This window comes from Rhododendron vialii, chromosome 2a, assembly GCF_030253575.1.
Source record: "Rhododendron vialii isolate Sample 1 chromosome 2a, ASM3025357v1".
In the NCBI taxonomy this organism is placed as follows: Eukaryota; Viridiplantae; Streptophyta; class Magnoliopsida; order Ericales; family Ericaceae; genus Rhododendron; species Rhododendron vialii.
The window spans coordinates 40749437-40777232 of NC_080558.1; the positions used below are offsets into that span (position 1 = coordinate 40749437).

The 27796-nt window shown below is 37.2% G+C and overlaps 1 protein-coding gene and 1 pseudogene across 1 annotated transcript; one reads left to right on the forward strand and one right to left on the reverse strand.

Annotated features, from left to right (window-relative positions):
• The first annotated feature begins 1886 nt into the window (after positions 1 to 1886).
• On the forward strand, positions 1887 to 4502 carry LOC131317759 (rust resistance kinase Lr10-like). Its single transcript, XM_058347373.1, has 3 exons — positions 1887 to 2716; positions 3071 to 3112; positions 3197 to 4502. The coding sequence occupies exons 1-3, from the start codon at positions 1984 to 1986 to the stop codon at positions 4327 to 4329; spliced, it is 1908 nt and encodes a 635-aa protein (XP_058203356.1). The 5' UTR covers positions 1887 to 1983; the 3' UTR covers positions 4330 to 4502.
• A 13544-nt stretch (positions 4503 to 18046) lies between these two features.
• Positions 18047 to 27471, reverse strand: LOC131317537 (patatin-like protein 2; annotated as a pseudogene).
• Between the last annotated feature and the right edge of the window lie 325 nt (positions 27472 to 27796).

Sequence of the window (27796 nt, forward strand, 5' to 3'; positions counted from 1 at the left end):
ATCAAAAAAGTTAAAAAATTATGGTCCAAACCTATTTTTTTTAGATAGACAAAAAAATTGTTTTAGTCTATAGACAAAAAAATTACGATCGAAACTTAATTTTTTTTAAATAAAGACAAAAAAAAAAAAGCCAAAATGGTTACCCGTATTGATTCAGTGCACTGGTAAATGTAACGGATAGACACAAGATATTAAATACCGTACTGGTTAAATGTAACAATTCCATTGTAATGATACATTTATCGGATGTATAGAATGATTTAGTACTTGACAATAATCGGATAGAGGTTACGAAATTAATTAATTTTTTTTTTTTTTGTATTTCAACAAAATAAAAATTAAATTAAAGTGCCAAAAATCACTTGCAACGATCAAGTATTGGCCATAACAGCCATTAGGCCCCGTTCTGCTAAGATTCTTATTTTTAAGTATTTATTTTTTATTTTAAGAAATATGCCATTCTCTCATAATATATCACATTTAAATGTTACAATTTATAATATTTTTCATAATTTTAAAAATTTTATATTATAAATCTAATTGAGAATTATCAAACAAGATACATATGGTATATTTTTAGAGATTCATATTAAAAATATAATATGAAAACTGATACAAACATTAAAAAAGGATAAACAAAATAGTACGGAGTGGGATTCTTGGCCATCTAGGAGCTCAAAGGTTCCGATCAAGGAAATTAAAACCATCTGTGATTCTGTGAATGGATTGATCAAACTTGCGGCCGGAGCAAATTAACAATGGATGATTTGAGAGGAGGAAATTTCATAAGCCCGTTGGGGATTGCCGTTCACATTCTTCGTATGAAGAATGGGAGCAAAAAGCGGTTGAGCAAGTTGTGTGGGGACTGGGGAAAGTTCGATAACGGAGGAGCGGAGAAGATGGCGGTGCATGGTGCCGTTGGAACTTGGGACGGAGGATATGGTGGCGCGTGAAGTCAATTTTAGGAAGGCGAGCGAGGAACCTCAGGAATCATCAGAGAGCATAGAGAGGTGCGAGGTTTGTCGCCTATGGCCACCGAAGGGTGGTGGCCCGTTTTTGCACCGACGGAAACACGGGGCCACCGATAGGGAAGTTATTGAAGCAGACAAAAGTCATAATAGGAGGGCGTGGAATACGAGAAATTTTTTTGGTGCAAATCAGGTACCGTTCACGTGGCACCTCGCAGCACAATCGAATCATCCAAATATGCAATCAATGGCTTGGATTGAAAAGTACCGAACAGATTTAAAAAAATAAAAGAAAGAGTGTTTTAATCCGAACTATAAATTACATTATTTAAACAGTTCGAAGGTGCTGCACGAATATCACAGGATACCCAATTGCCACCAAAAATTTCTCATGGAATAGAGTTGGTAGCCATTCAAATTTTCAAAACAAAGAATTCAAGTGGTGCATTTATTAGGAGAGTGAGTCAAAAGTGGTGGGCATATGAGTTCTCCAAAACTTAAAAAAATTTTGTTTTGTTTTTATTTAAATTTTTTTTTATGTTAATTTTGCATCCAACATTTATATATTATTGATTCGTGTCAATGAGTGAGAGTAATCGAAAAAGTAATTTTTTTTATTGTACACCTAAAAAGACAGGAGCTGAAAATTGTACTACTAGTTATAGTACAATTATACATAGACAAAGGAGAAAAACTTTTTTACGGAGGTTCCGTAAAGAACGTTTTTACGGAGGTGAACAATCTCACTTGTTTAAAAGTGTTTTGGACGGTTCGAATTTTAAATAAACTATTTGCGTGAATAATTTATTTAAAATCCAGACCGTCAATTATCGTGACGAACGGTGAGATGAGGCTACGTAGAAACCTCTTCTACGAAACCTCCGTGAAAAAGGCAACCGCAAGACAAATTATCACTTCTTTTTTTTTGGTCACACAGACTAGAGGTCCATGTAGTTAAATAACATAAAGATATGAAAGACCTCCCATGATCAATGTATAATCAACACCGAACAAAATGGCGATCTTCCTGATCTTGCTCTTATTCTTCTTGTTGCCCGCAGGGATCGGAGCCGGAGCACGCGAACGAGATCGCGATCGCGACGATGAGTGCATGCCGAAGAGGTGCGGAGTTGAGGGCCCGGAGATCCGGTTCCCGTTCTGGCTAAAGGATCATCAACCGGAACGTTGTGGCTACGGGCCTGGCTTTGCCCTAACCTGCTCTCACAATAAGAAAACAATGGTTGATGTCGCTTTTTCTGCCAGGGCAGTGGTCGAACTTATAGATTACTACCAGCAGTACATATCATACGAGTTCTCCGGTTGTGTTCCGCCACATGAAAAAAACCAGAGCTCAATAACAAACACCTCTCCCTTTACCCAAACCAGCAGCGGGGATGGGTACCACGTATTCAGTTGTCCCAACCAACTAGCGGTACCAATTTCCTCCATCCTACTGGAGGATTATTATTATTATTATCAACAAAGCTATGTTCCACTCCCATGCGTTAGCCGTCCAGGTCACAATCTCTACTTGCTGTATTCGGATTTTAGGATCAGTCAAACACTGCTGAATTGCACAAAGATGTATGGCCTTCAATCAGATCCAATGCCGTACAGGACATCCTGGTCCCAGCCACACTGTTGGATCTGTGAAGTAAGAGGCAAGTATTGCAGATTGATCAGTAGTAGCAATAACAGCAACAAGCATGAAACTGAGTGCTTTGACATCCCGAAGCAGCCACCTAGAGGTACTTACTTCTCATCATCTCATCCTTGAGAAGAAAAGGAAGAATGTTTAGCTAGTTCACTTTTGCTCTCTCGATCGCTTTCATTTTATTTGCCTGCTGGGTTTTAGATCGATGCTTGTTAAACGCTGCTAGTATATTATTTATTAATTCCTACAACGACAAATTTAATTAACCACCTTCTTCAAGCGAAAAGAAGTGGGCTGTACGTATGTGAGTATCAGCCTCTATTGACCTGAGAGATCGAGCTTGGGTCTTGGCAACTTGCTGGAAAAATAATGAAGTTGTTTTGATTTTGTGTATTCCCATGTACGGTAAAATTGACTAGTGTTTTCTATATGATCTTTATATATACAGGTGAAGCACCAAAAAAAGAAACGAAAAACCCACTTGCTAAAGGTGAATTGTCTGAGATTGGATAAGTTATTCTCTTTCCCTATATTCCCTTTGTACTACGAGTAATTTGGTTGTTTATACTTGCAGGTCTGATCCCACCTGGCCTTTTTCTTCTTGGTGTACTTGTCATAGCTACATACTTCATCCGCAGATCAAAAAATAGGAGTATCAAGAAAGAGGATCAAGTAAAGGTTGAAAGATTCTTAGAAAACTACAGGGTTCTCAAGCCTACAAGATACACATATGCTGAGATTAAGAAAATTACTCGTAATTTCAAGGACAAATTAGGCCAAGGAGGTTATGGAACGGTTTACAAGGGGGAGTTTTCCGATGGTGTTCCCATTGCAGCCAAGATCCTCAACAACTTCACAGGAAATGGCGACGACTTCATCAACGAAGTGGGAACGATCGGTACGATCCACCACATCAATGTGGTTCGATTGGTCGGATATTGTGCTGATGGGTATGAAAAAGCTCTTGTTTACGAGTACTTGCCGAATGATTCTCTCGAGAAGTACATATCATCTCATCGTTACAGATGTTTACTTGGTTGGGAGAAGCTTCAAGATATTGCTATTGGAATAGCCAAAGGAATTGAATATCTTCACCAGGGGTGTGATCAAACAATCCTCCACTTTGATATTAAGCCTCATAACATCTTGTTGGACAAAAAATTAATTCCAAAAATCTCTGATTTTGGGCTAGCCAAGTTATGCTCAAAAGAACAAAGCTTTGTGTCCATGACAGCTACTAGGGGGACCGTGGGTTATATTGCTCCAGAAGTGTTCTCCAGGAATTTCGGCCGTGTGTCTCACAAATCAGATGTCTACAGCTTTGGAATGTTGTTGCTTGAAATAGTGGGAGGTAGGAACAAGAATGTCGATGATCATACAGAAGAAAATAGCGATGAAGCTTACTTTCCTGAATGGATTTACAAACGTTTAAATCACGAAGCAGCAAAGGACAATGGAGTTGAGGTTGGAAGAGATGCCAAGATTATTAAGAAGCTGACAATTGTAGGACTTTGGTGCATTCAATGGTGCCCAGGGGGCAGGCCCTCAATGGAAGCTGTAGTTCAAATGCTTGAAGGTAATGGAAAGGCTTTGGCCATGCCCCCTAATCCCTTTTCCACCACCAATCCATCAGTTACAAGGGGGAGCGTCGATGGAAGGCCTTTCAGTAGCGTGTTAGATATCATTTCTGAATCTGAATCCGATTGAGAGAAACAAAATCGGGTGTTGCTTAAATTGTATGGAGTTTTTAGGAGAGTCACCAACCCAATAAGTTTCATCATAAAATAGAAGTTTGTTGTCATCTATATATATTATTACAGCCTTGTAACTATGCTATTTACGAGAGCGATTGAATAAACTAGGAGTTGCTTGTTTGAGTTTCTAGGAGAGTCTAACCATTCTCAATGGTGTATGTATAGCTTCGCTCTGTTGTTTATTTGTGCATCGCTTTGTTTTGTTTTTGCAAGTTACTTAATAAAGTGTACGTCATAGGACGAACCTGCAATTTACAGCTCTCTAAATAAAGCAATTGCAAATAAAGCGCCTCAACCATGATTAGTGTTCCAGTACTTAAACTTTTTCTACACTGTTATGGTTTTGTTTTTATTTAAATTTTTTTCGCGTTTATGAATTATGTGCTAAACTTTTGTGACTTATTGATTCGTCTTAACCAGACGAATCGGAAAAGTAAATTTTTTTTTTTACTTTGACTCAAATATTTTAAAAAATAACCACTTTTAAGTAAAAAAAAAAGAGGTCAAAAAAGTTAAAATTCTTTTGCTAGAAAGTGGTTATTTTTCAAAATATTTGGCCAAAAGTATTTTTTTTAAAACTTTTCCGATTCGTTTTCTCAAGACGAGTTAATAAGTCACAAAAGTTTAGCGCAAAACTAACAAATGCGAAAAAAATTCAAATAAGGACAAAACCAAAAAAAATGAAAAAAATTGTTGGAATATATACTCGATTAGAATACACTTGTAAATTTAATTACCGAAAATTGAATGTACAAACGAAATCTAAAAAATGTACAGCTCAGTATTTTTTTTGATGATAAGTAATGTACAGCTCAGTATATGCATTAGTAAAACAAACTTACACCTGAATGACATCCGGTTTGCATAAAATTATTGCAACCTAGCCGAAAAGATTTGGCCATGGCACAAACCTTCCTAGACAACTTCATAGCAACAATTTAGCTTTGTTTTGGATTAAAAAAAAAAGTCAACTTTTTTATTTGTCTTTATTCAAATTTTTTTCCGCATTTGCTAGTTTTGCGTCAAATTTTTGGGGCTTATCAAAAAAGTAAGAAAAATTTGAGCGAAACTCATAATTTTTTTATAAAGACAAAAATTTGATCAATTTTTATTTTATTTTTTCGATTCTTCTCGTCAAGACTAATCAATAAGTCACAAAAATTTTAATGCAAAACTAACAAATACAAAATTTTTTTGATTAAAGACAATCAAAAAATCATTTTGACTTTTTTTTTTATCCAAAATAAGCCTTAGCAAAGGCGGCGGGAGGGGGGCTTTCCTTTCTTCTCCTCTCCTCTTGGGCTTTCTCTCTATCGGATTGATTGGAGATCTATCTCCTCCTTTCATTGTCCTCCACCCTCGCCCTACCCTTAGGCCTCCGTCCGCCTAGACCCTCTCGTCTTCTCCACCGTCATCTCCATCACATAGTCGTCGGTGTTCGCCACTAAGGTGTGTCTCCGGTTCATGAATTAGCTTGCAGATGTGGTTGCTAAAGAAGTTCTGAAAACCCTAGTCAGATATCAAGAGAAGAGAGAGAGAGAAGAGAAATGTTATTTCTGAAATCTGTTTTTCTTCACTAATTACAACGCTGGTCCACGACCACTTTTATATCAAGTCAATACATCACAAAGACAGCTCAGCATTTACTAAACAAAATGAATAACAAACTAACCACTTAACTAAACAGCCCACTAATGACCTTTCTGTACAGCCCCTGCAAACTCATGGGTGTGTCAACAACCATGAGTTTGTCTTTTAGAAAAAGAAAACGAGCTACAGACAAAGGTTTAGTAAAGATGTCAGCAACTTGATCCATGGAACCAACATGATGAACCACAATCTGTTTGGACAAAACCTTCTCTCTGATAAAATGATAGTCAATCTCTACATGCTTTGTGCGGGCATGGAAAACAGGATTAGAAGCTAAAGCTATTGCGGAAAGATTGTCACACCAGATAGTGGAGGGCAAAGCAGAAGAAACAAAAAGTTCCAAAAGCAGCTGTTGAACCCAGGTTACATCTGCAGCTATTTGAGCTAAAGATCGATACTCAGCTTCTGTAGAGGATCTAGCCACGGTATGTTGCTTCTTGGCACACTAAGAGACCAAGTTGGAACCAAGAAACAAACAAAAACCAGATGTTGATCTTCTTTCTAGAGAATTCCCTGCCCAATCAGCATCTGAGTATGCAGTTAATTGCAATGAACTGGGGGTGAAAATCAGACCTTGATGTAGAGTACCACGTATGTACCTGAGGATACGTTTAACAGCCACAAAATGGCTATGTTTTGGATTATGCATATGCTGACAAGCAAGGTTTACGGCAAAAGCAATTTCTGGTTTGGTAAGAGTGAGATATTGAAGTGAACCCACCACTGTTCTGAACCAATGTGGATCAGAAAATTCAGGATCAGGATCAAAAAGGGCAAGCTTAGAAGAGATAGGAGATGGACTGGGTTTGCACTCAAGCATCCCTGCTTTTATTAGAAGATCATGGGCATACTTGGTTTATGAAAGAATAATGGAGGATCCATGGTATAAGACTTCAATCCCAAGAAAGTAACTTAGACAACCAAGGTCTTTCATCACAAATTTTGAACTCAGCACAGAAATTAACTCAGAAATATAGGCAGTATTTCCCCCAATAATCAAAATATCGTCCACATACACTAATACCAAAGTAATGTCAGAATCTGATTTCTTAAGAAACAGAGAAGAATCAGCTTTGCTTTGCATGAAACCTTGTTGGAGAAGAAAGCCAGAGAAAACTGCAAACCAAGCCCTAGGAGCTTATTTTAATCCATAAAGAGCCTTGGTTAATTTGCATACAAAGTTGGGATGAGCAGGATCCTTATAACCAATAGGTTATTTCATGAAAACTTCTTCATCAATAACACCATGCAGAAAAGCATTGGACACATCCAATTGCTTAATTGGCCATGCATTATGAACAGCAAGACTCAGCACTACCCTTACAGTGGGTTGTTTGATCATAGGACTAAATGTCTCAGCAAAATCAAGACCTTCAGTTTGTTGATTACCATTAGCAACCAAACGAGCCTTGTATCTTGCCACACTACCATCAGAATGACGTTTGATTTTGTATATCCATTGGCAACCTATTATGTTGGCCCCTAAAGGAGGAGGGACTAAAGTCTAGGTACCTTGTTTGACCAAAGCTTGATATTCCTCATGCATGGCTTGTTGCCAAACAGGATGTTTAACTGCCTCAGAAAAATGAGTAGGTTCTTTTGTTAGCAAAGGAAGATCAGTTCCAATAGTATTCAGATTAAAGGAAATTTTAGGTTTAACAATACCATGTTTAGACCTTGTAGTCATGGGATGAAGATTAGTACTTGTAGGGACTAACTGAATAGAATTGTCTGAAGCAGAAGGAACAGGAGAGGAAGGAACAAAAAGTACATGTGAAAAGGACTCATTGGGTAGATGAGGAGAACTAGAAGAAGAAGGTGGCACAGAAGAATTTGAAAAAGATGGAGACTGATTAGGAGTACATAAAGGATTTAACCTAGACAAAAAAGAGGAAGAAGTAAAAGGAGCAGAAGTTAGAGTAGTATTATCTGAAACAGAAGAAGTAGGACATGGAACTTGAATAAGAATGTCCTCAAATGTGGTCAAAGGAACATTAAAAGAGACAGGTGAGGTAGAAGAAGAATTAACATCAATGTGAACAAGTTCAGGATAAGGAAATTATGTTTCTACAAATTTAACATGTCTAGAAACATAGACCTTATTTGCCTTTGGGTCATAACACTTGTAACCCTTAGTATGAGGGCAATAACCTAGAAAAATACGAGTAGAGTTAGGAGAAAGTTTATTGGAAACATAAGGTTTTAACCATGGAAAGCAACAACATCCAAAAGGTTTGAGAAACATATAATCTGGAGGATTATGAAACAATATGGTATATGGAACTTGAAACTGAAGACTACTATGAGGCATCCTATTAACAAGATACATTGCTGTAGTTAGAGCCTCACGCCAAAAGGAAGTAGGTAAATGGGACTACAAAATAAGAGTTATTGTGGTCTCTATTAGGTGTCTATGCTTTCTTTCAGCAAGACCATTCTGTTATGGAGTATGAGGATAGGAAGTCTGATGAATTATGCCACTAGAGAGAAAAAGATGTAAAAGAAAGTGATTTATGAACTCACCTCCATTATCACTCCTAAAAGTTTGAACAGTTGTATGAAATTGAGTTGAAACATAAGCTTGAAATTGAGCAATGACTTGTTTAACCTCAGATTTATAGTGAAGAGGAAATAACCAAGTAAATCTAGTGAAATCATCAACAAGTAACAAATAAAATCTGAAACCCTTATGAGAAGGAATGGGAGATGGTCCCCATACATCCATATGAATCAATTGAAAAGGTGAGCTAGTAGTAGAAATAGAAACAGGAAATTGAAGTTTATGACTTTTAGCCATATTACAACATCTGCAGTTTACCAAATGAGGTTTAGAAATAGGTAAACTATGTTGCTTTGTTATGGCTTGAAACATAGAAAGACTACGGTGACCAAGCTTCTGGTGCCAAAGCATAGCAGAAGGAGAAGGGGTGCTTACAAAAGCTGTTGAAGAGGGACAAGAAGAATGCTCAGAGAAGGTCAGAAGAGGATATAGACCCTTGTGACAGGGTCCCTTGTACAGAGTTTGGTGAGAAATCTTGTCCTGAATTTCAAGACCAGAAGAATCAAAGATTAGTGAGCAATGATTATCCCTAGCAAATTGATAGACAGAAATTAAGTTGTGAGTAATATGAAGAGAATGAAGCACATGAGACAAATGAAGAGGACCTGAAGGTGTTGGAAGCAGTCCTTTGCCAGTGTGTAAAACTTGAAGCTGTGAGCCATTACCCACCATAATGCCTTCCTGAGGATTGGCAGGTTGAGGAAGAGTCAAGTTCTGAAGGTTGTTAGTAATGTGATTGGTAGCTCCACTGTCAAAGTACCAGGGGTTACCACCAGAAGTAGAGGAACCAGCAACTGAAGCATGAGATAAAGGAGAAGCAGCAGCAAAAAACTGATTTCCATTAAAATGTTGGCCTGTGTGGTATCTAGAAAAAGGAGGCAAACTGGAAACAGAACATGTCTCAGTAAATCCAGCAAATGATTGTGATGGGGCAACAGATGGAGAAGAAGATGTAGCATGATGTCCATGTTGCTGTTGGATTTGCATAGGAGGAGGTTGAAACATAGGAATTCCATTGGGATAATTGGTCATCCATGGTGCAGAGTTATACATCCAGGAAGTTGGTGACATCCAGGAAGTTATACATCCAGGTGATCTCCACTTATAAGAAGGAGGAAAAGAAGGATACTAAGATCGGTAGTGGCAGTAATTGGTAGAATGATTGGTACGGCCACAAATCTCACAAGGCATTCGTGGACCTCTTCCTCTATAAAATCCTCTCAACTGATTTGGAAAAACTTGAAAAGGCTGCTGTGACACAGTCTGTACTGGCAGAAAAGAAGTAGTAGGTGGACTAAATTGTGGAGAAGGTCCATATGAAGAAGAGCCTACATTGGATTGACCATGTCCAGTGACAGAACCACTATGTTGAAGACCATACTATAAAGGAGGGACAAACTGTGAAGTAAAACCAAGCTGTCCACCAAGTGAATTCAAACTAGATGAAGTCATAGAGGAACCAGGAACAGATGTGGCCTCAACAGGCAACTTTCCATGTCCTGATTGATGAGTATGAGTAGCAACAAGAACAGAACTAGTGTCTACTCTTGTATGAGAATCCTGAAGAAGTTGAATATCTTCTCCTTTGAGCATATTGACCACGTCATTAAACGTAATATTCTATCCACTGGTTTGTAAAGCTTGTACAGTAGTCTTCAGTCCATTGAAAACACCAGGTAAACCTCTAAGAGTATGGAAGATAAGGTCATCATCATCAACACAACTGCCTGCCGCAACAAGTTTTTGGGCATACTCTTTGATGGTATCAACATAACACTCAATAGTAGAGGTCTTGGTGAGATTGTACAACTTATTCTTGAGATCTTGTACATTACTTTTAGACAGCGAATTGTATCTACTGGACAGAGAGTCCCATACTTCATGTGTATGATGTAACCCTAGAATATAGGGTAAAGTCGTAGGAGAAAGAGAAGTAGTTAAATAGGAAAATAACTGAGTATCTATGAGTGTCCATAGAGCATACGCAGAATTAGGAACCATATTTCCCTCATCATTGCGAGTTTGAGAAGCCGGACACACAGCCGATCCATCAAGATACGCATAGAATCCATTAGCACGCACAATATTCTCAACTTGAATACGCCACAACAAGTAATTTGTACTGTCGAGTTTAATTGTGACGAAATTATGAAAATTTGTCATGAGAAACATGAGTGCAGGAGGAATTGTTACCATCTCTGTCGATGCCATTACGAGCAATTGAAAGAACACCAAGATCTTGAAGACGACAGTTTGAATTTGACAAAGGAAATCACTGGAATCACCAGAATCTCAGGATCGAAGATCGACTTCCGTCAAAAAGGCTCTGATACCATAAAGAAGTTCTGAAAACCCTAGTCAGATATCAAAAGAAGAGAGAGAGAGAGAAGAGAAATGTTATTTCTGAAATCTGTTTTTCTTCACTAATTACAACGCTGGTCCACGACCACTTTTATATCAAGTCAATACATCACAAAGACAGCTCCGCATTTACTAAACAAAATGAATAACAAACTAACCACTTAACTAAACAACCCACGAATGACCTTTTTGTACAGTTGCCAGAGTCCATTCTTGTGCGCGCTTGGTTTGCCGGAGTAGGAGTGCCTGATTGGTTGGGTGTTGTTTGTGAGGTTTTATTTCTTTTACTTTTCGATTTGTTTTTGTGTTTTTTTCTACGGTTTCTTGCTGTGAGTCTTTCTCCCAGTTCGGTGTTTTGTTGGGGTTTTATTCGTTGGCTTTGGGATCCGGTTGTCAGAAGCTAGCTGATGATCAAGGGATCGTCATGTTGGTTTGTGAGGTTCTGGAGTTATAAGCTTGCGCATCTAGGCCTCTTTGTTATTATCTTTGTTTGGGATAGTTAACGTCCTTTGATTGTATATTTATCTCGTATCAATAAAATCTCCTCCCATTTTAGAAAAAAGAAAAAATAGCACGCCAGTCTTGACCATTTTCGAATAGAATTCTAGACCACGACTCTTGCCATGGCAGTCACGCCACGTTCACTCCAGTCTAACTTATTTGCTCCAAAAAAAAGTACTACTATGTAGAAAAATCAAAGAAATAGGGGAAAGTCTTCAATACACACCCCTTTAAGGTGTGTACCATATGCACCTATTGTGTGGTTCATATTGTGCCACCTCATAAAAAATTACTTGTAGGACCGGTCATTCATAACATTTTATTTCGTATCGTAACTTTTATACTAAAAATTCGTAACTTTTCAACAATGTGATTCGTAACTTTTTAGCAATAGATTCGTAACATTTTGAGATTCATAACATTTTGGTGTATTTTAATAAGGGTGCATATGATACACACCCAAATAAAGGGTGTGTATTGTAGCACTTCCCTACGTCGGCGGTGGACATTAATTTCTTGATAGGACCGGGGGTGCTGTAGTGCCGAGATGAACGGTTAGATTGGCCACACTACAGCCCCTTCCATTCCTTCTTGATAAATGCGGTGGACATTTCGATCATGTTCATTTTGAAATTTGAATTTGGGATTCTCTTTTCGCACATAGTCTTCAATAAATTTTTTTCTAATTATTATTCTCATTTCTCTATCTGTCCCTATTTATTCATTACCCAAAATCTCAAATCGAACATTGTTTTCAAGCCTGCAGTCGTTTAAGATAGGGAATTTTGTGTGCTGTTTCCAACCAATATACAGGTTGGCTTCAATTAAAAAAGCCACATCCTCTCTCCCCTTTTCTTTTGAATGTTTATTAGGTTTGTATTTAATTTTATAAACTAAATTTATAAACAAAAATTGATAATAAAAAAGGGCAAAAAAGTCATAGCCGTACTGTAGCAAAGTAGCAAGCCAGTCTTATCCATTTTGATAACTATCAGTAGTGTAGATTGTTTACCACCAAGTCATCTAAAAAATTTGAGCTGTTAGAAAAATGAGTAATTTTTTATTATTTATGTTCTCAACAGCTATCCTCGAGAAGAGAGTTAAATACGTGTAAATTTCAATAATTAGGTACGCAATAATGTTCAAACACATGATCTATTGCCTAAGTTAACACCGTATTAGATTGATTGTTTATCATCTAAAAACTTAAGCGGTTTGAAAGAAGGATAATTTTACTAATGCAAACCATAAATTGAATTCATTATAGTACTCCGTCTGTCCCAATTTGCTTGTCCCACTTTTATTCTAATTGGATAAAAAAACTAGTTATATCTTTAAATTGGTAATAAATTTTATATTCAATATGGATCTTGTTTGATAGATCTCGATTTGTTCTATAATACAATGTTTTCAAAATCACCTAAAACATTATAAATTACAAGATATAATCATTTGAAAAGTGACACAAACTCCCAAAAGTGACAAGTAAATTGAGACGGAGGTAGTATGATTTATTTATATTCTCACCAATAACAGTCTATAAAAAAATTAGGTCATGTCCATGATATGATCTACTCATATGTCCGTGTTCGTTCAGGTAGACTTGTAACGTGGGGGCCTTGACTTCTATGGAAAAATCAGGTCATGCCCTTGATATGATCTACTCATATGTTTGTGTCCGTTCCGATAGACTTGTAATGTCGGGGCCTTGCTTCTATAGAAAAATCAGGTCATGTTCATGATCTACTCATATGTCCGTGTCGGTAGACTTGTATTGTGGGGGTCTTGTCCATTTTCGAGTAGAATTCTAGACCACGACTCTTGCCATTGCCGTCACGCCACGTTCACTGCAGTCTAACTTATTTCTCCCAAAAAAGTACTATGTAGAAAAATCAAAGAAAGAGACGTCAGGGGTGGACATTTCTTAATAGTACTCCCTCCGTCCCAAAATATTTGATATTTTTCGATATTCGCGCCGTTTTTTAAACTTTTATATCTCCCAATTTATGATATTTTTTATAATTTTGAAAACTTTGTATTATAGATCTAATCGAGAACTATCAAACAAGATCCATATTGCATATTGTTGGAGATTCATATTGGAAGATACAAACGATTGAAAACTGACACAAATATCGAAAAAGTCCAAATAATATGGGACGGAGGGAGTAAATTGCTTTTCCCACCCTTGACACCACACCCCTCCCGGTCCCACACCTTTTTTCCGCTTTTACCCTCCCTCGGTCCTTTTAATTACCTCCCTCCGCCATTTTAATTGGCCCTGGGCTGCACACAGTGGCCCCTAAACGGCAACGTTTGGGTTAAAAAAAATCCTCACCATCAATTTGCAATCCTATGGAGCAGAAACATAAATATGAGAGCCCTAAAGACAAAATTTGATTATGTCTCTTTAGAATAATATGATCAAAATAAAAAGATCTTCACACCCGTTCAAACGCATTAAAAATTGAATTACTTAATTTTTTAACCATATTTTTTAATATATAAACGGTCTAAAAAAATTAAGTGCTCAAATTTTCACTCCGTTTGAATCGGTGCAAAGATATTGTTATTCTGATTATATTGACAAGATCTTTGCACTGATTCAAACGGAGTGAAAATTTAAGCACTTAATTTTTTGAGACCGTTTATATATATTAAAAAATATGGTTAAAAAATTAAGTGTTTTAATTTTTAATGCGTTTGAACAGGTGTGAAGATTTTTTTATTCTGATCATGTCATTTTAATTTATTTCTTTATTTAATTACTCATATCTTTTTAAGGTCTTTCAACAAAACACCCTAAGACTTATTATTTAGTTCCAAGACTCTCTTAGGATGTCTATTGAAAGGTCTTGGAGCCAAAAATTTATTACGACCATTTAAGATGAAATGATCAGAAAAATAACAACTTTGCACCGGTTCAAACGGATTGAAAATTGGAACACTTATTTTTGTAACTATATTTTTTAATCTATAAAGGAAGAAAAAAAGGAGAAAAAAAATAGTTGGATAAACATGATCAATTGAAACACTTTTTTTTTTCTCTCAATTACTTTACAAAATTTAGAATTAGACTTGAACCTATTGTGTAAGAAAGAAAGAACAAATTTTTTAAATGTAAAAAATAACAGTTTGATTCGTAACATGGATTGAAAAATGAAACACTTATTTTTTACATGGTTCATATATTAAAAAATAGTTAAAAAATAGTGTATTAAAAAATTTACTACGACGATTTAGGATGAAATGTTTGAAAAAATAACATTTTTGTACCGGTTCAAACGGATTGAAAATTGAAACATTTATTTTTTAAACTATATTTTTTAATATATATATACATATATATAAGAAAAAAAAGGAAAAAAAACAATCGGAAGGAAAGAACGGGAGGGGGTAATCGAGAAAAAAAAAAGGAAAGAAAAAAAGAAGAATAAAAATTGGAAAGAAGAAGTTGGGGGGGGGGGGGTTGTGTGTGTGTGTGTGTGTCTCAGAGGGGGGAGGGATGTGTCTCAGAGGGGGGAGGGAAAAGCAGGGAAAAGCAGCTCTCTTCTTAGTAGGACCGCGGGTGTTGTAATGCCGAGAAGGATAGTCAGATTGGCCACACTACAGTCTGGGACAGAGCTAGAAATTTCATCACACAAGGGTGACCGTACATATATGCGAGAAAAAAATATAAATACACATGCATAATAACGTAAATACATTAAAACTCAAAATAACGTAAATACATAAATCGGTTTAACTAATGTGATCGATCTTGATGTATGTGTCTTGTTTTTCTTTATTGTTCATCTTTTTTTTTCATTCATCACAACTAGACGAATTCGGTACATGGGCTTTCATGTTACTTGATTTTACCAGTCAAAAAATAAAGAATTAAAAGTCTAGAACAACAATTGGAGATCCGAAAAACATACCTACAACTTAGATTTCACCAAAATTACTTAGAGTTTCCAAAATCTTTTCTTCTCCGTTACTATTTTCTTGAAATTGCCTTTGAAGTCTTAACAATTGGAGATGTTTGTGCCAAGAGATAGAGAGAAAGAGGGGGTTTGGTATGCCATTGAGATTTTAGGATAAAAAGAAATAAAAACTGTAAATCACTAAACTCATCTAAGGTGGAAGTTTATTATTTGAATATTCACAATATTAACCCTTTAGTTTTATGTTTTGTTATTTTTTAGCCATTAGCATTTAATAATTAATGTTGGTATTCTCGTATTTCAAATGTTACTATTATAATTTTTTTTCAAAATTCTACACAGGGGCGAACCCATATACTTTCATAGGAATTATTATTTTTTACATATAATATAGTTTTTTATTTCTTCTTGCAGGGGCGACCGTCCCTACTGGCTCTTCCCTGGCTCCATCCCCAACTACAGTCCCTTCCATTCCTTCTTGATAAATGCGGTGGACATTTCGATCATGTTCATTCTGAAATTTGGATTTGGGATTCTTTTTTCGCACATAGTCTTCAATAATTTTTTTTAATTATTATTCTCATTTCTCTATCTCTATATATTCACACATTATCCAAAATCTCAAATTGAACATTGTTTTCAAGCCTGCTGTCGTTTATGATAGGAAATTTTGTGTGCTGTTTCCAACCAATATACTGGTTGGCTTCAATTAAAAAAGCCACATCCTCTCTCCCCTTTTTCTTTTGAATTTTTATTAGGTTTGTATTTAAATTTATAAACAAAATTTGATAATAAAAAAGGGCTAAAAAAGTCATAGCTGTACTGTAGCAAAGTAGCGCGCCAGTTTATCCATTTTGATAACTATCAGTAGTAGATTGTTTACCTCCAAGTCATTTAAAAAATAAAATTTGAGCTATTAGAAAAATAAGCAACTTTATTATTTATGTTGTCAACATCTATCCTCGAGAAGAGAGTTAAATACGTGTAAATTTCAATAATTAGATAGGCGGTGATGTTCAAACACATGATCTATTGCATAAGCTAATACCGTATTAGATTGATTGTTTATCATCTAAAAACTTAAGCGATTTGAAAAAGGGATAACTTTACTAATGCAAACCATAAATTGAATTCATTATAGTATGATTTATTCATATTCACCAATAACAGTCTTTAAAAAAATCAGGTCATGTCTATGATATGATCTATTTATATGTCCGTGTCCGTTCCGGTAGACTTGTAATGTGGGGGCCTTGACTTCTATAGAAAAATCAGGTCATGTTCATGATATGATCTACTCATATGTCCGTGTCCGTTTCGGTAGACTTGTAATGTGAATGCCTTGACTTCTATGGAAAAATCAGGTCATGTCCATAATATGATCTACTCATATGTCCGTGTCCGTTCCGGTAGACTTGTAACGTGGGGGCCTTGACTTCTATGGAAAAATCAGGTCATGCTCTTATTGTTAGTCCATAAAGCAACAAAAACTTGTGGAAGAAGACTCTTTCCTCGTCTTCCCGTCTCCGGTCTTTCTGCATAACTATGTGGGCCAGACTTGATCCTTCAAAAAAACTCTTGCCGGCCATGTTTCTAGGATGAGCCTTGCTATGGATACACTCTTTCGTGTACACCGCTTATGGGTTTCATTTAGAGATTCCACGCAAATGGTCGGATCTATTCAATTTTCTTAAAACATTGCTTTAAGTATTTCTGTAAAAAATCAGTTCTATTAAATATCGGTAAAAGCTTGATCGATTCTACGCCCAATTTTCTTTCAGTAAATCGAGCGTAGAATCGATCATACATTTACCAATATCCGAAAGAGCGGATTTTTTAAAGAGATGCATAAAAAATATTTTTAAAAAATTGAGTGGCTCCGATCATTCATGTGAGATCCCTAAGTGAGTCCCATCGTAGGCGGTGTATATTTACTATACACCAAATGGTGTACTCATAGTTTTATTGTTCTACGACTCTATACTCCATAAAGCAACAAATTAAGACTTAGCAAACTCATGTGTCATTGTATCATAATCACATACACTCAATGACTCATATCATAATCACATAGACTCGATCAGCAAAGTCAGTTATTAACGTGGAACTTGAGTCATTAAAATGAGAGTTATTATAGGTATTGGATTGAGCTGCGTTTTTTAGAGAGCATTTGAAAAAATATTTTACATTTAATAAACGGCTTAGATCGTTTTGTATGAGACCTATAATGGGTCCCACATCATAATTTGTGCACAGTCTCTATGCAGTTAAGCTCTTTCACAAGTAGAAGTAGAAAGCCCAACTACATAGATATTGTGTACATATTTTGTGAAGAGATCATGTTGTGAGGCTCACTACAGATATCACAGAAAGGATCCGAGTCATTCATTAAATTTTAAAAAAACTTAAAGGGCCTTTACAAAAAATCAGCTCAATCTAGTACCTATTGGTGATCAATCTAATCATTTAACTTTTTATTCAGATTTCAAGATCCTATAATCAGAATATGATTGGATCTAGCACCTATGGGTATTGGATTGAATTGAGTTTTCACGAGAGCCCTTAAAAAAATATTTACATTTAATGAACGATTTAGATCGTTTCTGTGGGCCTTGCATCATAATCTGTGCACAGTATCTGTGTACTTGTGTGGGCAAATCTTGGTAGTCTCATCACTGACCCCAAACAATTCTGCTATAGGTACTGACGGTCACGCGGAGCCCACTACGGGTTCCGCAAGCGAAATCCAAGCTGTTCAATAATTTTAAAACAAAAAACCGAGTGGACTTTGCAAAAAATCAACTCAATCCAATATGTATAGGTGCTCGATCCAATTTTTCCATTTTTTTTGATTTTTCAAAAATGGGGAAGATTGAATTGAGCATCTACACATATCAGATTGAACTGATTTTTCGCGATGCATGTCCACTCGATTTTTATTTTAAAATTATTGAATGGCTCAAATTTTCCTTGCGGGACCCGTAACGGATCCCGTGTGACCGTCGGTCCCTTTAGCTTTTCTAGAATTTGTCACTGCTCACCTCAATCGACTTCGAAGTTCGAACAGTGAACTCATCACTGCTTACCCCAATCGACTTTTAACAGTAGGAAAAGAATTCATTACACATTCCCTTTGGATTTCAATGTGTGCTCGTGGATTTGAGTATTTATTTCGTTTGGATTAGTATGCAATTAATCTCTTCGTGAATTCCGCTGCGTCATCTTAGGAGGAACCTGTTTACCCTAACCTTATCCGAGCAGTATTGTACAAAGCTACAAAAAATGTGGTGGGCATGGCTCGGCGTAGCGACCCGGGTGATGGCCGCGTCACGTTGACGACTAGTGTTCATGCCTCTACCGGACCTGTCTCGCCGGGCCAAGATTGCTCACCAGCCGAGGAACCATGGACCTGGATACGGGTTAGTTGGTTATATCTTTTTGTTCGGCGGCATCCCGCCGGACCAATTGGTAACTTTGCAGAAGCCCGAACACCGAACACGGTCGGGCTATATCGATCGATAGTATCGTCAACTGCCGAGCCACCCCTGCTCCCTGACTTGGAGAGGAAGTCAGTTGGAGACAGGTAGGTGTGGCAGGTGGCGTGGCACCGTATCCCATATTGCACGAACAGATCGCAGAGATCGTGACAAGCCTTAGATTGCGGGCCTAATTTAGCGCCACAATTGACGAACCAATCACCAAGCGCGTGGTGCATACGCGTGGGTTGGTCTCCAAGGCCTAAAAAAGGAGCAATCGACCTTCAGAAGAAGGTAATTCTGACTCTCTCTCCGAAACCCTAGATACGACCTAAAAAGGTTCTCTTCCCTCCTTCTAACTTGACCGTCGGAGTACCAATCCCGGACCCCCTATGATCCCGGTTTGAACACTAACACGGGTGCTAAGTGTGCAGGTCTCAATCATGCTCAAGATACACCAACCTAGCCACCATTCAAGAGGGTTCAACCGGAGAAAGCTAAGCACCACAAAAAACTCCAACGAACTGTTACGCATTCGAAACTACTCGGAAGCTCGCTCACAAGGAAGAATACCACTGCATTTCGATTACGAGGCATTCTATTAGTATCAGAGGCTCGAGTTCCCGTTCAAAGAGCTTTGCCAATGGTTTTTATCGTATAACCGGTAGCTCCGACGGAGCGTTGTGTACTCACTGACTATCAGTTCGCTTATACTAATTTGACTCCCAAATCCATTAGCATAGATCACGCTGCAGTGGTGGAACCACGATTCTTACCTAGGGTGCTCACTGCCCAAATCGAGAGATATAAATTTCTACCTTTGTTGTTACTGGTATACGGCTAGAGATTTTACTACCCAATTTTTGGTTCAACTGTAACAGAAACAATTGCATGCACTGTTAAAATTTCCAGATAAGTAAACCTAATGTATATCGAAACACACAAATACGAACAACATCGAGGTATTTTTTTTGTTATTTCCATCGTATGCCAAAATCATTCACAAAGCCCCAAAAACCGGCTGTTGGCCAAACGATGCGCTACCCAGCTACCCATCAAAACTTTATTCTTCAAAAAGTTTTGAATAAAGTGATCGGGCTAGGCTATTTGCAGTTACTTGAACAATTCAAAATTTTACCTGTAGAACCACACAAAACTTTATTCAATCGTTTCGGGATATCCATTTGGCTTACTATTTTTTTGTCTTTATGTTCAAAATTTTTTTCATATTTGTTAGTTTTTCGTCAATTTTTTGAGGATTATTGCATCGTCGTAACAAGTGGAATCTAAAAAGTAAAAAATTATGATCGAAACCCAATTTTTTTAAATGAAGACAAAAATAAGCCAATTTTTTTTTTTTTGTCTTTATTAAAAAAAATTAGGTTTCAATCTTAATTTTTTACTTTTTAGATTCCTTTTTTCACGACGAAGCAATAGTTCTCAAAAAAATGACGAAAAATTAACAAATGGAAAAAAATTTCAATAAGGACAAAAAAATAAGCCAAAAAACTTATTAAGGCGAACAAGCCCTTATTGCATGACTTTCATATTTTTTAGTACAGTGGGATCACCAACGTTCGAATACTTCCATCCTCAACTTTTATATCAGTCCAAGTTGCCTAGGTTTTACTGGTGGTTTCACTTCTGCATCAGGCTGCTGACAAAGGGTACTTAAAATTTAAAAGTTTCATAAGGGATTGACAAGAGTAGAATCTTGGTATTTTCCAGATAGTACTACAATACGTGTGGGCGGATTTGGGCGGGTTCAAAAATGTGGACGGATTTGGGTGCAGGTTCGAAAATGTAGTAGTACTACTACATGTGCCTTTCAACTGGAACTGTACCAGCATTAGCCAGCTGACCAATACACACATCCAGAAATCTCACCTTCATATAGCATGACAGCTCCATCGCTACCAACACAATAAGCAATGTGAACAGGTATTTCCATTGGCCCCTCCTCAGTGGGAATTGTACAACGACTACATGACCGCTTGTGCGAAAGTCGCCATTAAGTAAAAGCCAGAAGGGTTTGCCAATTCCCAAATCAATGACGACATAAATTGGCGAGTCATTCGGTAATATAGAACCTTCTGTATCGGGGAGATATGGCGAGGAATATTATGAATTCGATAACATATGCGTAGTTTACACTCCCAGAAGATTAGGGTGATAGTTCGTCTTCAGAAGATCAACTTTCTCAATAATGAAGGGAACAATGAAGAAAAAGGAAGCCACACAAAAGTAGTTATGCCTTCTCCAAGATACCTGAAGCCTATTAAGCTTGAAGTGAATGTCCTTGTTAACCAAGATAATACACCACCCCAATGAACAAACTACCCATGAAAGATTCTCAAAAGAGGTTTTTTAAAAGGAGATGACTGGCCGGGGATTTCTTCTTTCTTATTTGATATCCGAACGGCATCACGGTTGGTTCGTGAATACTCTTACAGCCCCTTTGGATATGGAGGGGTTTCGTGAGAAAAGAAAAGAAAGGGTTATGATTTCTTGTGAAATTTCTCATTTGGATTGAACATTTTGGTGATAAATGGAGATAAAAGTACAAAGAAGAAATGTTTTGATTGGCCATTTCCTTTTCTCACCCAATCTCACCAAAAATTGGTGAGATTTGGTGAGAAAGAACTCCCTTTTCTTATATCTCAATTTTTCACCATCCAAACGAGCTTTTAAAAGGGTCTATGAAAATCCACAAATTCGGAATTAGTCTTGAGGAAATAGGAGTTCAAAAATATAGTTCACAGTCCGGATCCCATAAGGGATCCCTTACGGTGCGGAACTCCCCTTTCCCGATTGAATTGCGACGATCCGAGCCGCTCAAAATGTGCAGAATGTGATTTTAAAGGTACTCGCGAGAAATCAGCAAAAAAAATGATCGGAAAGGGCTTGATTCGAGCAGTTTTTTACTGAACCGTTCAATAAAAAACTGTTCGGATCAAGCCCTTCCCGATCATTTTTTTTTTCTGATTTCTCGTGGGTGCCCTTAAAATCATGTTATGATCACTTTGAGCGGCTCGGATTGTCGCAATTCGATCGGGAAAGGGGAGTCCCGCATGGTAGCACCGTGCGGGATCCCTCAAGGTCCAGTAGTAGCTCTTGATAACAGTTCTCGTAATAGAACTTCAATAACGGACAATTACACACCTACTCAAACACATAACTATCTCCTTTCTGTACGAATGACTAGTTTAAACAACCAGCATGACTCCGTGGGACACATGAACAAGAGAGATCCATCAAGACAGCTGAACACATTGAATGGCAAACAGGACATAATTATAAACGTAAAGTATCACCGGTTCACAAAGGAATGAACAGCCATTAAACTTGCATCCTGGTTATGAACAAGCATTAGCCTTAGCTCAATTGCATACGACTGATTGATGACTCAGCCGCGTGCCTAGCTAAATAAGCTGCCAATGTAACTGTATGATTGATTAATCATTTTTACAAATAATTTTTTGTTTCCTATTAATTTCTGTTTAAACAAATTGGAAACTCACTGAAACCATTGATCAATATACCCAACTGACAAAACATGGAAATTTTAGCAACATCCAAAAACCAAGTACTTGCTTATAGGGAGATAAAATACAAAGGAATCGTTGATTTTATGAAAATAGAGTAAAAGAATATAGGATGGAGTTACAATGTCTGACAACTATCATAAAACTAATCTACACACATTTGAACATCATGAACGATACCTACAAATCATCATCTAACTGGCCTATACACGTCGTGCTTGTAATGATCTAGCATCGCGAAGCCTCTTTTCCTTGGAGAGTATTTTTGCCAACCTACACAGATCACAAAAACATGTATCAAATAAGCGCATACACCATGAAGGATGGGATTTCACAAGAACTGTTAACTTTATACCTTATGAGGGCCTCTTCGTTAGTGCCCTAGTTAGAAGGTTCATATATACCGGTCTCTAAGTTCACCCTCGAAACTGGCTTCTTCGATAATCCCTCTCCAACTTTCACAAGATCCCTTAAGTTCTTTGTAGTTACAATATCAACTAAAGATACTTGACCACTTAGCGTGTCATCCTACAAGTTTTTGCATATATATAGCCCAATGAATCAATACAACTAAGTTGCAAGGAAAGCCAAAGAAAATAGTACATAGAAAAGAACTACTAAACATTTTTCTTGCATATTGTCCCATGATATTTGTACTTTGTGTATGAGCGTATGTCTGAATCCGAAGGTAATTATTTTCCGAGTGAAGGGCTTGAAAAACTGTGAAAGGTGAATATCAATCATATCACCACTAGCTCTCATGAATGTATCCACTAAAGGCGATGAACCACCATTAACAAGCCATCCCAAACTTCCCCATTTAGCCACCTTTTTCGCATCATATTTCTCTTCTATTTTTTTGCAGAACCAATACCTATGGATAAGACAATAAAGCAATCATATTCCGTCGGCTTTACTGGAAAAACGTCACTACTCCCGCTGTATCTCCTTTGTAACTTCACCAATTGCTACTAAAGTTTGGAAAAAGTAAAAGAAAGAAATAATTAGGAGATAACTCTTAGCAAGAAACAAAAAATGTTTAAGTTTTAGTTCAAGAAAGCATATATGTACCGGATTATTAGCAGCTACTCTACCGTCAATGGGATTGAATTCCCTTGATCTCCCCAAGTAGTCTTTGGTTTCAAAATAATGTGTCGGGAGATATGTTGGTGCGGAAGAGGTTGCGAGCATATATCTGATAGTAAGGCACTAAGGCATCATCTAGGCCTAGGTTTTTCTCCACCTAAAATAACCAAAATATGGTAAGCTAAATGCATAGAATTCAAGAGTGCATATAGTACTATTAGTTTAAACATCAAAGGCATAGATAGAAACCTCGTAGCTAGAGAAGATGGTCGTCTGGAGTCACTTGATGTCAAAAGTTGGCACCACAATCTTAGTCAATGTATGGTGCAACCATATGTTTTCCAACTTTTCCTTAACAATTCGATGGAGATACTTGCCATCGTATTTCGGTCCTGAGAGAGCTCTCAGGACATTTGTAACATATGCAAATAGAGATTAGTTGTTCAAAAGAAGCCAGCACATCATCACATTACAGGGATTATAGACAAATTAATTTAATCACCGGATTTATGAGGTATTGAATATTGTGTACATCAAACTAATCACCTTTTTTGAGGGAATATTTTAGGGCAGTGATCAAGATAGAAGACCTTGATATCTTTAGTAGCAAACAAATTAAGGCCGGTTCATTTCATTAGGGGCAGTCAACATGGCAGTCACGAGACCACCTGTGCTCGTCCCCGCAACCATGTCGAAATGATCTACAATTCTTGCATCCTTGCCATCTAGTTTCTGCATGAGGGAAAGCACAACTTCAATAAGAACTTATTAAATACTAGCAATTAAGCACAAAACAGAGCATATTTTCTGAGGCTTAATTTGAAAAGTGGACTGAAAATATGATACAGAAAGAGAACATTGTACAACGGTACAACGAATCCTTGAATGCCCCAAAATACAGGTTTCATAAGCTGACCTACGAGTGCACCAAAACACAGTTTGCTCCAGCCTCCAAACAGACCCCCACATTAATGTCTAACGGTACAATAAGCCATCTACATATAGATAGATAGATACATACATGCATACATACATAGTTCATTCAGTCGATTCCTGTCAAGTTTTACAAAATAAAATTGAATAAATTGATCAAGCTCTTATCGATATCCAAATTAGTTTTTTTTTTTTTTACGAAAATCTTTAAAACCATGTTTTGAACAAATTGAACGGCTCCTATTATTAATGTGAGGCTCTAATTTATTGGGTGTCATTTTAGATATCGAAAAAGGTGTGAGTGGAACTGGTTATATATATATATATATATATATATATATATATATATATATATATATATATATATATATGTCTATCAGTGTGTGTGTGTGTTTCGGTTTGATTTCCTATTTCCAGTAGACATATTTACACTCTGCTCAACACTACCTGTGTTTCGGTTTAATTAAAAAAACGTTTTTAATTCGAAAAAAACGTTTGTCTTCCCATTTCCGGCGATAAGTGGCTGTCGGCGAGGTAATAATGGTGTGTTGGGGTTAGGGTTAGATGGGTTAGGTTTTTTTTCCTGTTTCTTTTCTGTTTTTCTTCTTCTGCCGGTTTGTCTGGCTTACCGGCTAGATCCTCCAGTCGGGGTCTGTATCGGTCTCGTTTCCCTAGAACCGATGGGTGTTGGTGGTGGGAAAATAAGTCTCCATGGTTTGGAGTTTGGTTCGTTGGGTTTCTCGGTTGTGGTTCTCAATTGCTGTGGTTGCTTCGGCTGTCGTGGTGCTGGTCCACGGCCGTGATGCCGTCCAGATTCCATTTGCACCTCATCGGGTTTGAGCTGGGGTCTGTTGGAATTCTCTACTACCTTGACCTAGATTGGTTCCTAATCTAGGCGTTTCGTCGGTCTTGCGCTTTTGCAAGGGGTGCTTGTGTCGAAGTCTTGGTAGTTTTGGTTCATTCTTGTATCTTTAATGGAGTCTGTATTGCCTTCGGGCTTGTTATGAAATGAATTTGACATTTTAAAAAAAGAATCAGGGTTCAGAGTCTCTCCCAAACACCCCACTCAATTATCAAAAAAAAAAAAAACCGATCATAATTCAAATAAAAATTCAAAACTTTGGTATGACGGACGGCGACTAGAATTTGGAGTAATTGATTTTGTATTCGGAAAAATCATTGGATTCGCAGAAGAGACGGCGGGGGAGGGTGGACTGAATTTGGGCCTTTTTCTCATTCATAGATAGAATGGGCTTGAGCGGCCCATGGTTTTGAATAATGGGCTAAATAAATTTGGGCCCGTACTCTTTCTACTACACTTTTTTGGAAAATTATTAGTTCGAAAAAAAAAATTGAATAAAGACAACCAAAAAAAAGTCGTACGTACTAATCTAGTTTATTCAAAACCCACCCTAAACTAGTCTATTGCACAACAAATTTTCACTTAAATGTAAATCTGAAACTAAAACCAAAACGAATTTCCATTTGACCAAAAAAAAGAAACTAAAACCAAAACAAAAACAATACTAAAGAAGAGGAGAACTTGAAGATTGATAAGTATAAAAGTGAATTCATAAATACATTTATTTAGCTATACCTGAAGTTGAGCTTCAAGAAAGTTGAGAATGACGCTTGGAATGATTCCTCTAACACCGCCACCGTCAATCGAGAGGATTGAGATTAGCTCCCCGTGAGCCGAAGGCGTTATTTGCAACAAGTTGTTAGATTTCTTCATGCAAAATAGTATCAGCTCTTGTAAAATCTCACTTCAAAACAACACTCAAGAAAATGTAATGTGACTGATCCACACAACTTCGATCCATTCCTATTTATAGCCCCTTCAACTTACAAATATTAGGAAAGTTTATTATCTTAGCGGATAAAATTTGCATAAAGCCTGGCATTAGGTTTTTAGAAAGTTTCTTAATTCTCTGTACAATTAGATTTAGCAACTCAGTTCCCAAAAAAAAAAAGGGTTTAGCAATTAATTTAAAGAAACTGATTTTCGCGCTCCACTTTTTATTGATGACGCTCCAATTTTAACTTCATGAACAAAGTGGAGCGCCATCAGTAAAAAGTGAAGCACGGATATCAATTTCCTTAATTTAACTGCCAACATGTACCTACACTATCTGGAAACAAAGTAATTAGATTTAGCAAATTTCTAATTTTAACTTTGTAGGGGGGATACTTGTAAATCACACAATCACTTTTAGAAACTAAATTTCCAAGCACACAGCTGGAGTAATTAGTCACAGGTAATTAATGTTATAGCTGGACCAAAAAGTTAAATTTAGAAGATCGTTTGGTTGCATGCATGGAAACGTGGAGTGCAAGTTTGCCCGTTGATGTGTTTCCAATTCCATACTATGGATTCAACGCGAAGATATTTTTTTTAACTATGTACGTACGTTCTATATTACATACAAATTAACCAAACCAACTCCAATAATTAGAGTCGGCTGCACGAATCTTTTTTGATCATTCCTACGTACTCTGTCAAAAGCTACTTGTTCTCCTCGGCATGGAATACCCTCAGAACTCGTCAACCAGAGGTGCCTTGGTTCAATTTGGTTTGGTATCCTAAGTACATTCCCAGGTAGGCTATTATATATCCAATGGCTGGCTTTTAAAGGGAGGTTAGCAACAAAAGACAGATTAATTACTAGGGGTGTAATCTCTTCAAACCAATGTATTCTCTGTATATAACTCAGGTGGGGAATCACATTTACACTTGTTTTTTTGAGTGTCTTGTTTCTTGCTGGATCTGGATGAATCTTTTGGCTAAATGGGGTTTTAGAAGACGACCAAGGGGTTTGGATTAAGAGAGAGCATGGGCTGTAGATCATGTGAAGGGGACGGCTAGAGCAGAGTTTTTATATATTACAATGGCTGCCTCAATCTACCATATATGGAGGGCCAGAAATTTCAAAATTTTCCAGAATGTCTCTCAGTCCAAGGAAGCGTTTGTTGAGCAGAATTATACAAGAGGTTAGGTACTGTATTGCCTCTTGGAGAAGATTTCCGAAGACTGCTGTGAATCAGAAAATCGTCCATCGCTGAGTGGGGCTGTTCCGAGCTCATCTTTGCGCCATGAAAATTGTGGATGTTGTTAAGCTAGGGAAGCTTGGTTTATTTGTTCTTTGTATATAGTTTTTTTTGTTCTCTTTTCATGGGTAGTCTGTTTTGCTTTGAGGCTGTTGTCTTTCCTTGTCGTATTTGTGGATTCTCAAGGTTATACCCTTGATCCTTTGTTTTGGTTTGGGTTTCTTTGAATCTACCCTTTACAAAAAAAAAAGAAAAAAAAGAAGCTATTTGTTTGCGCAAATGATATGGAATATTTGTATACATAGATGGAGGTACGTACCAAGGGGCTTGCGGG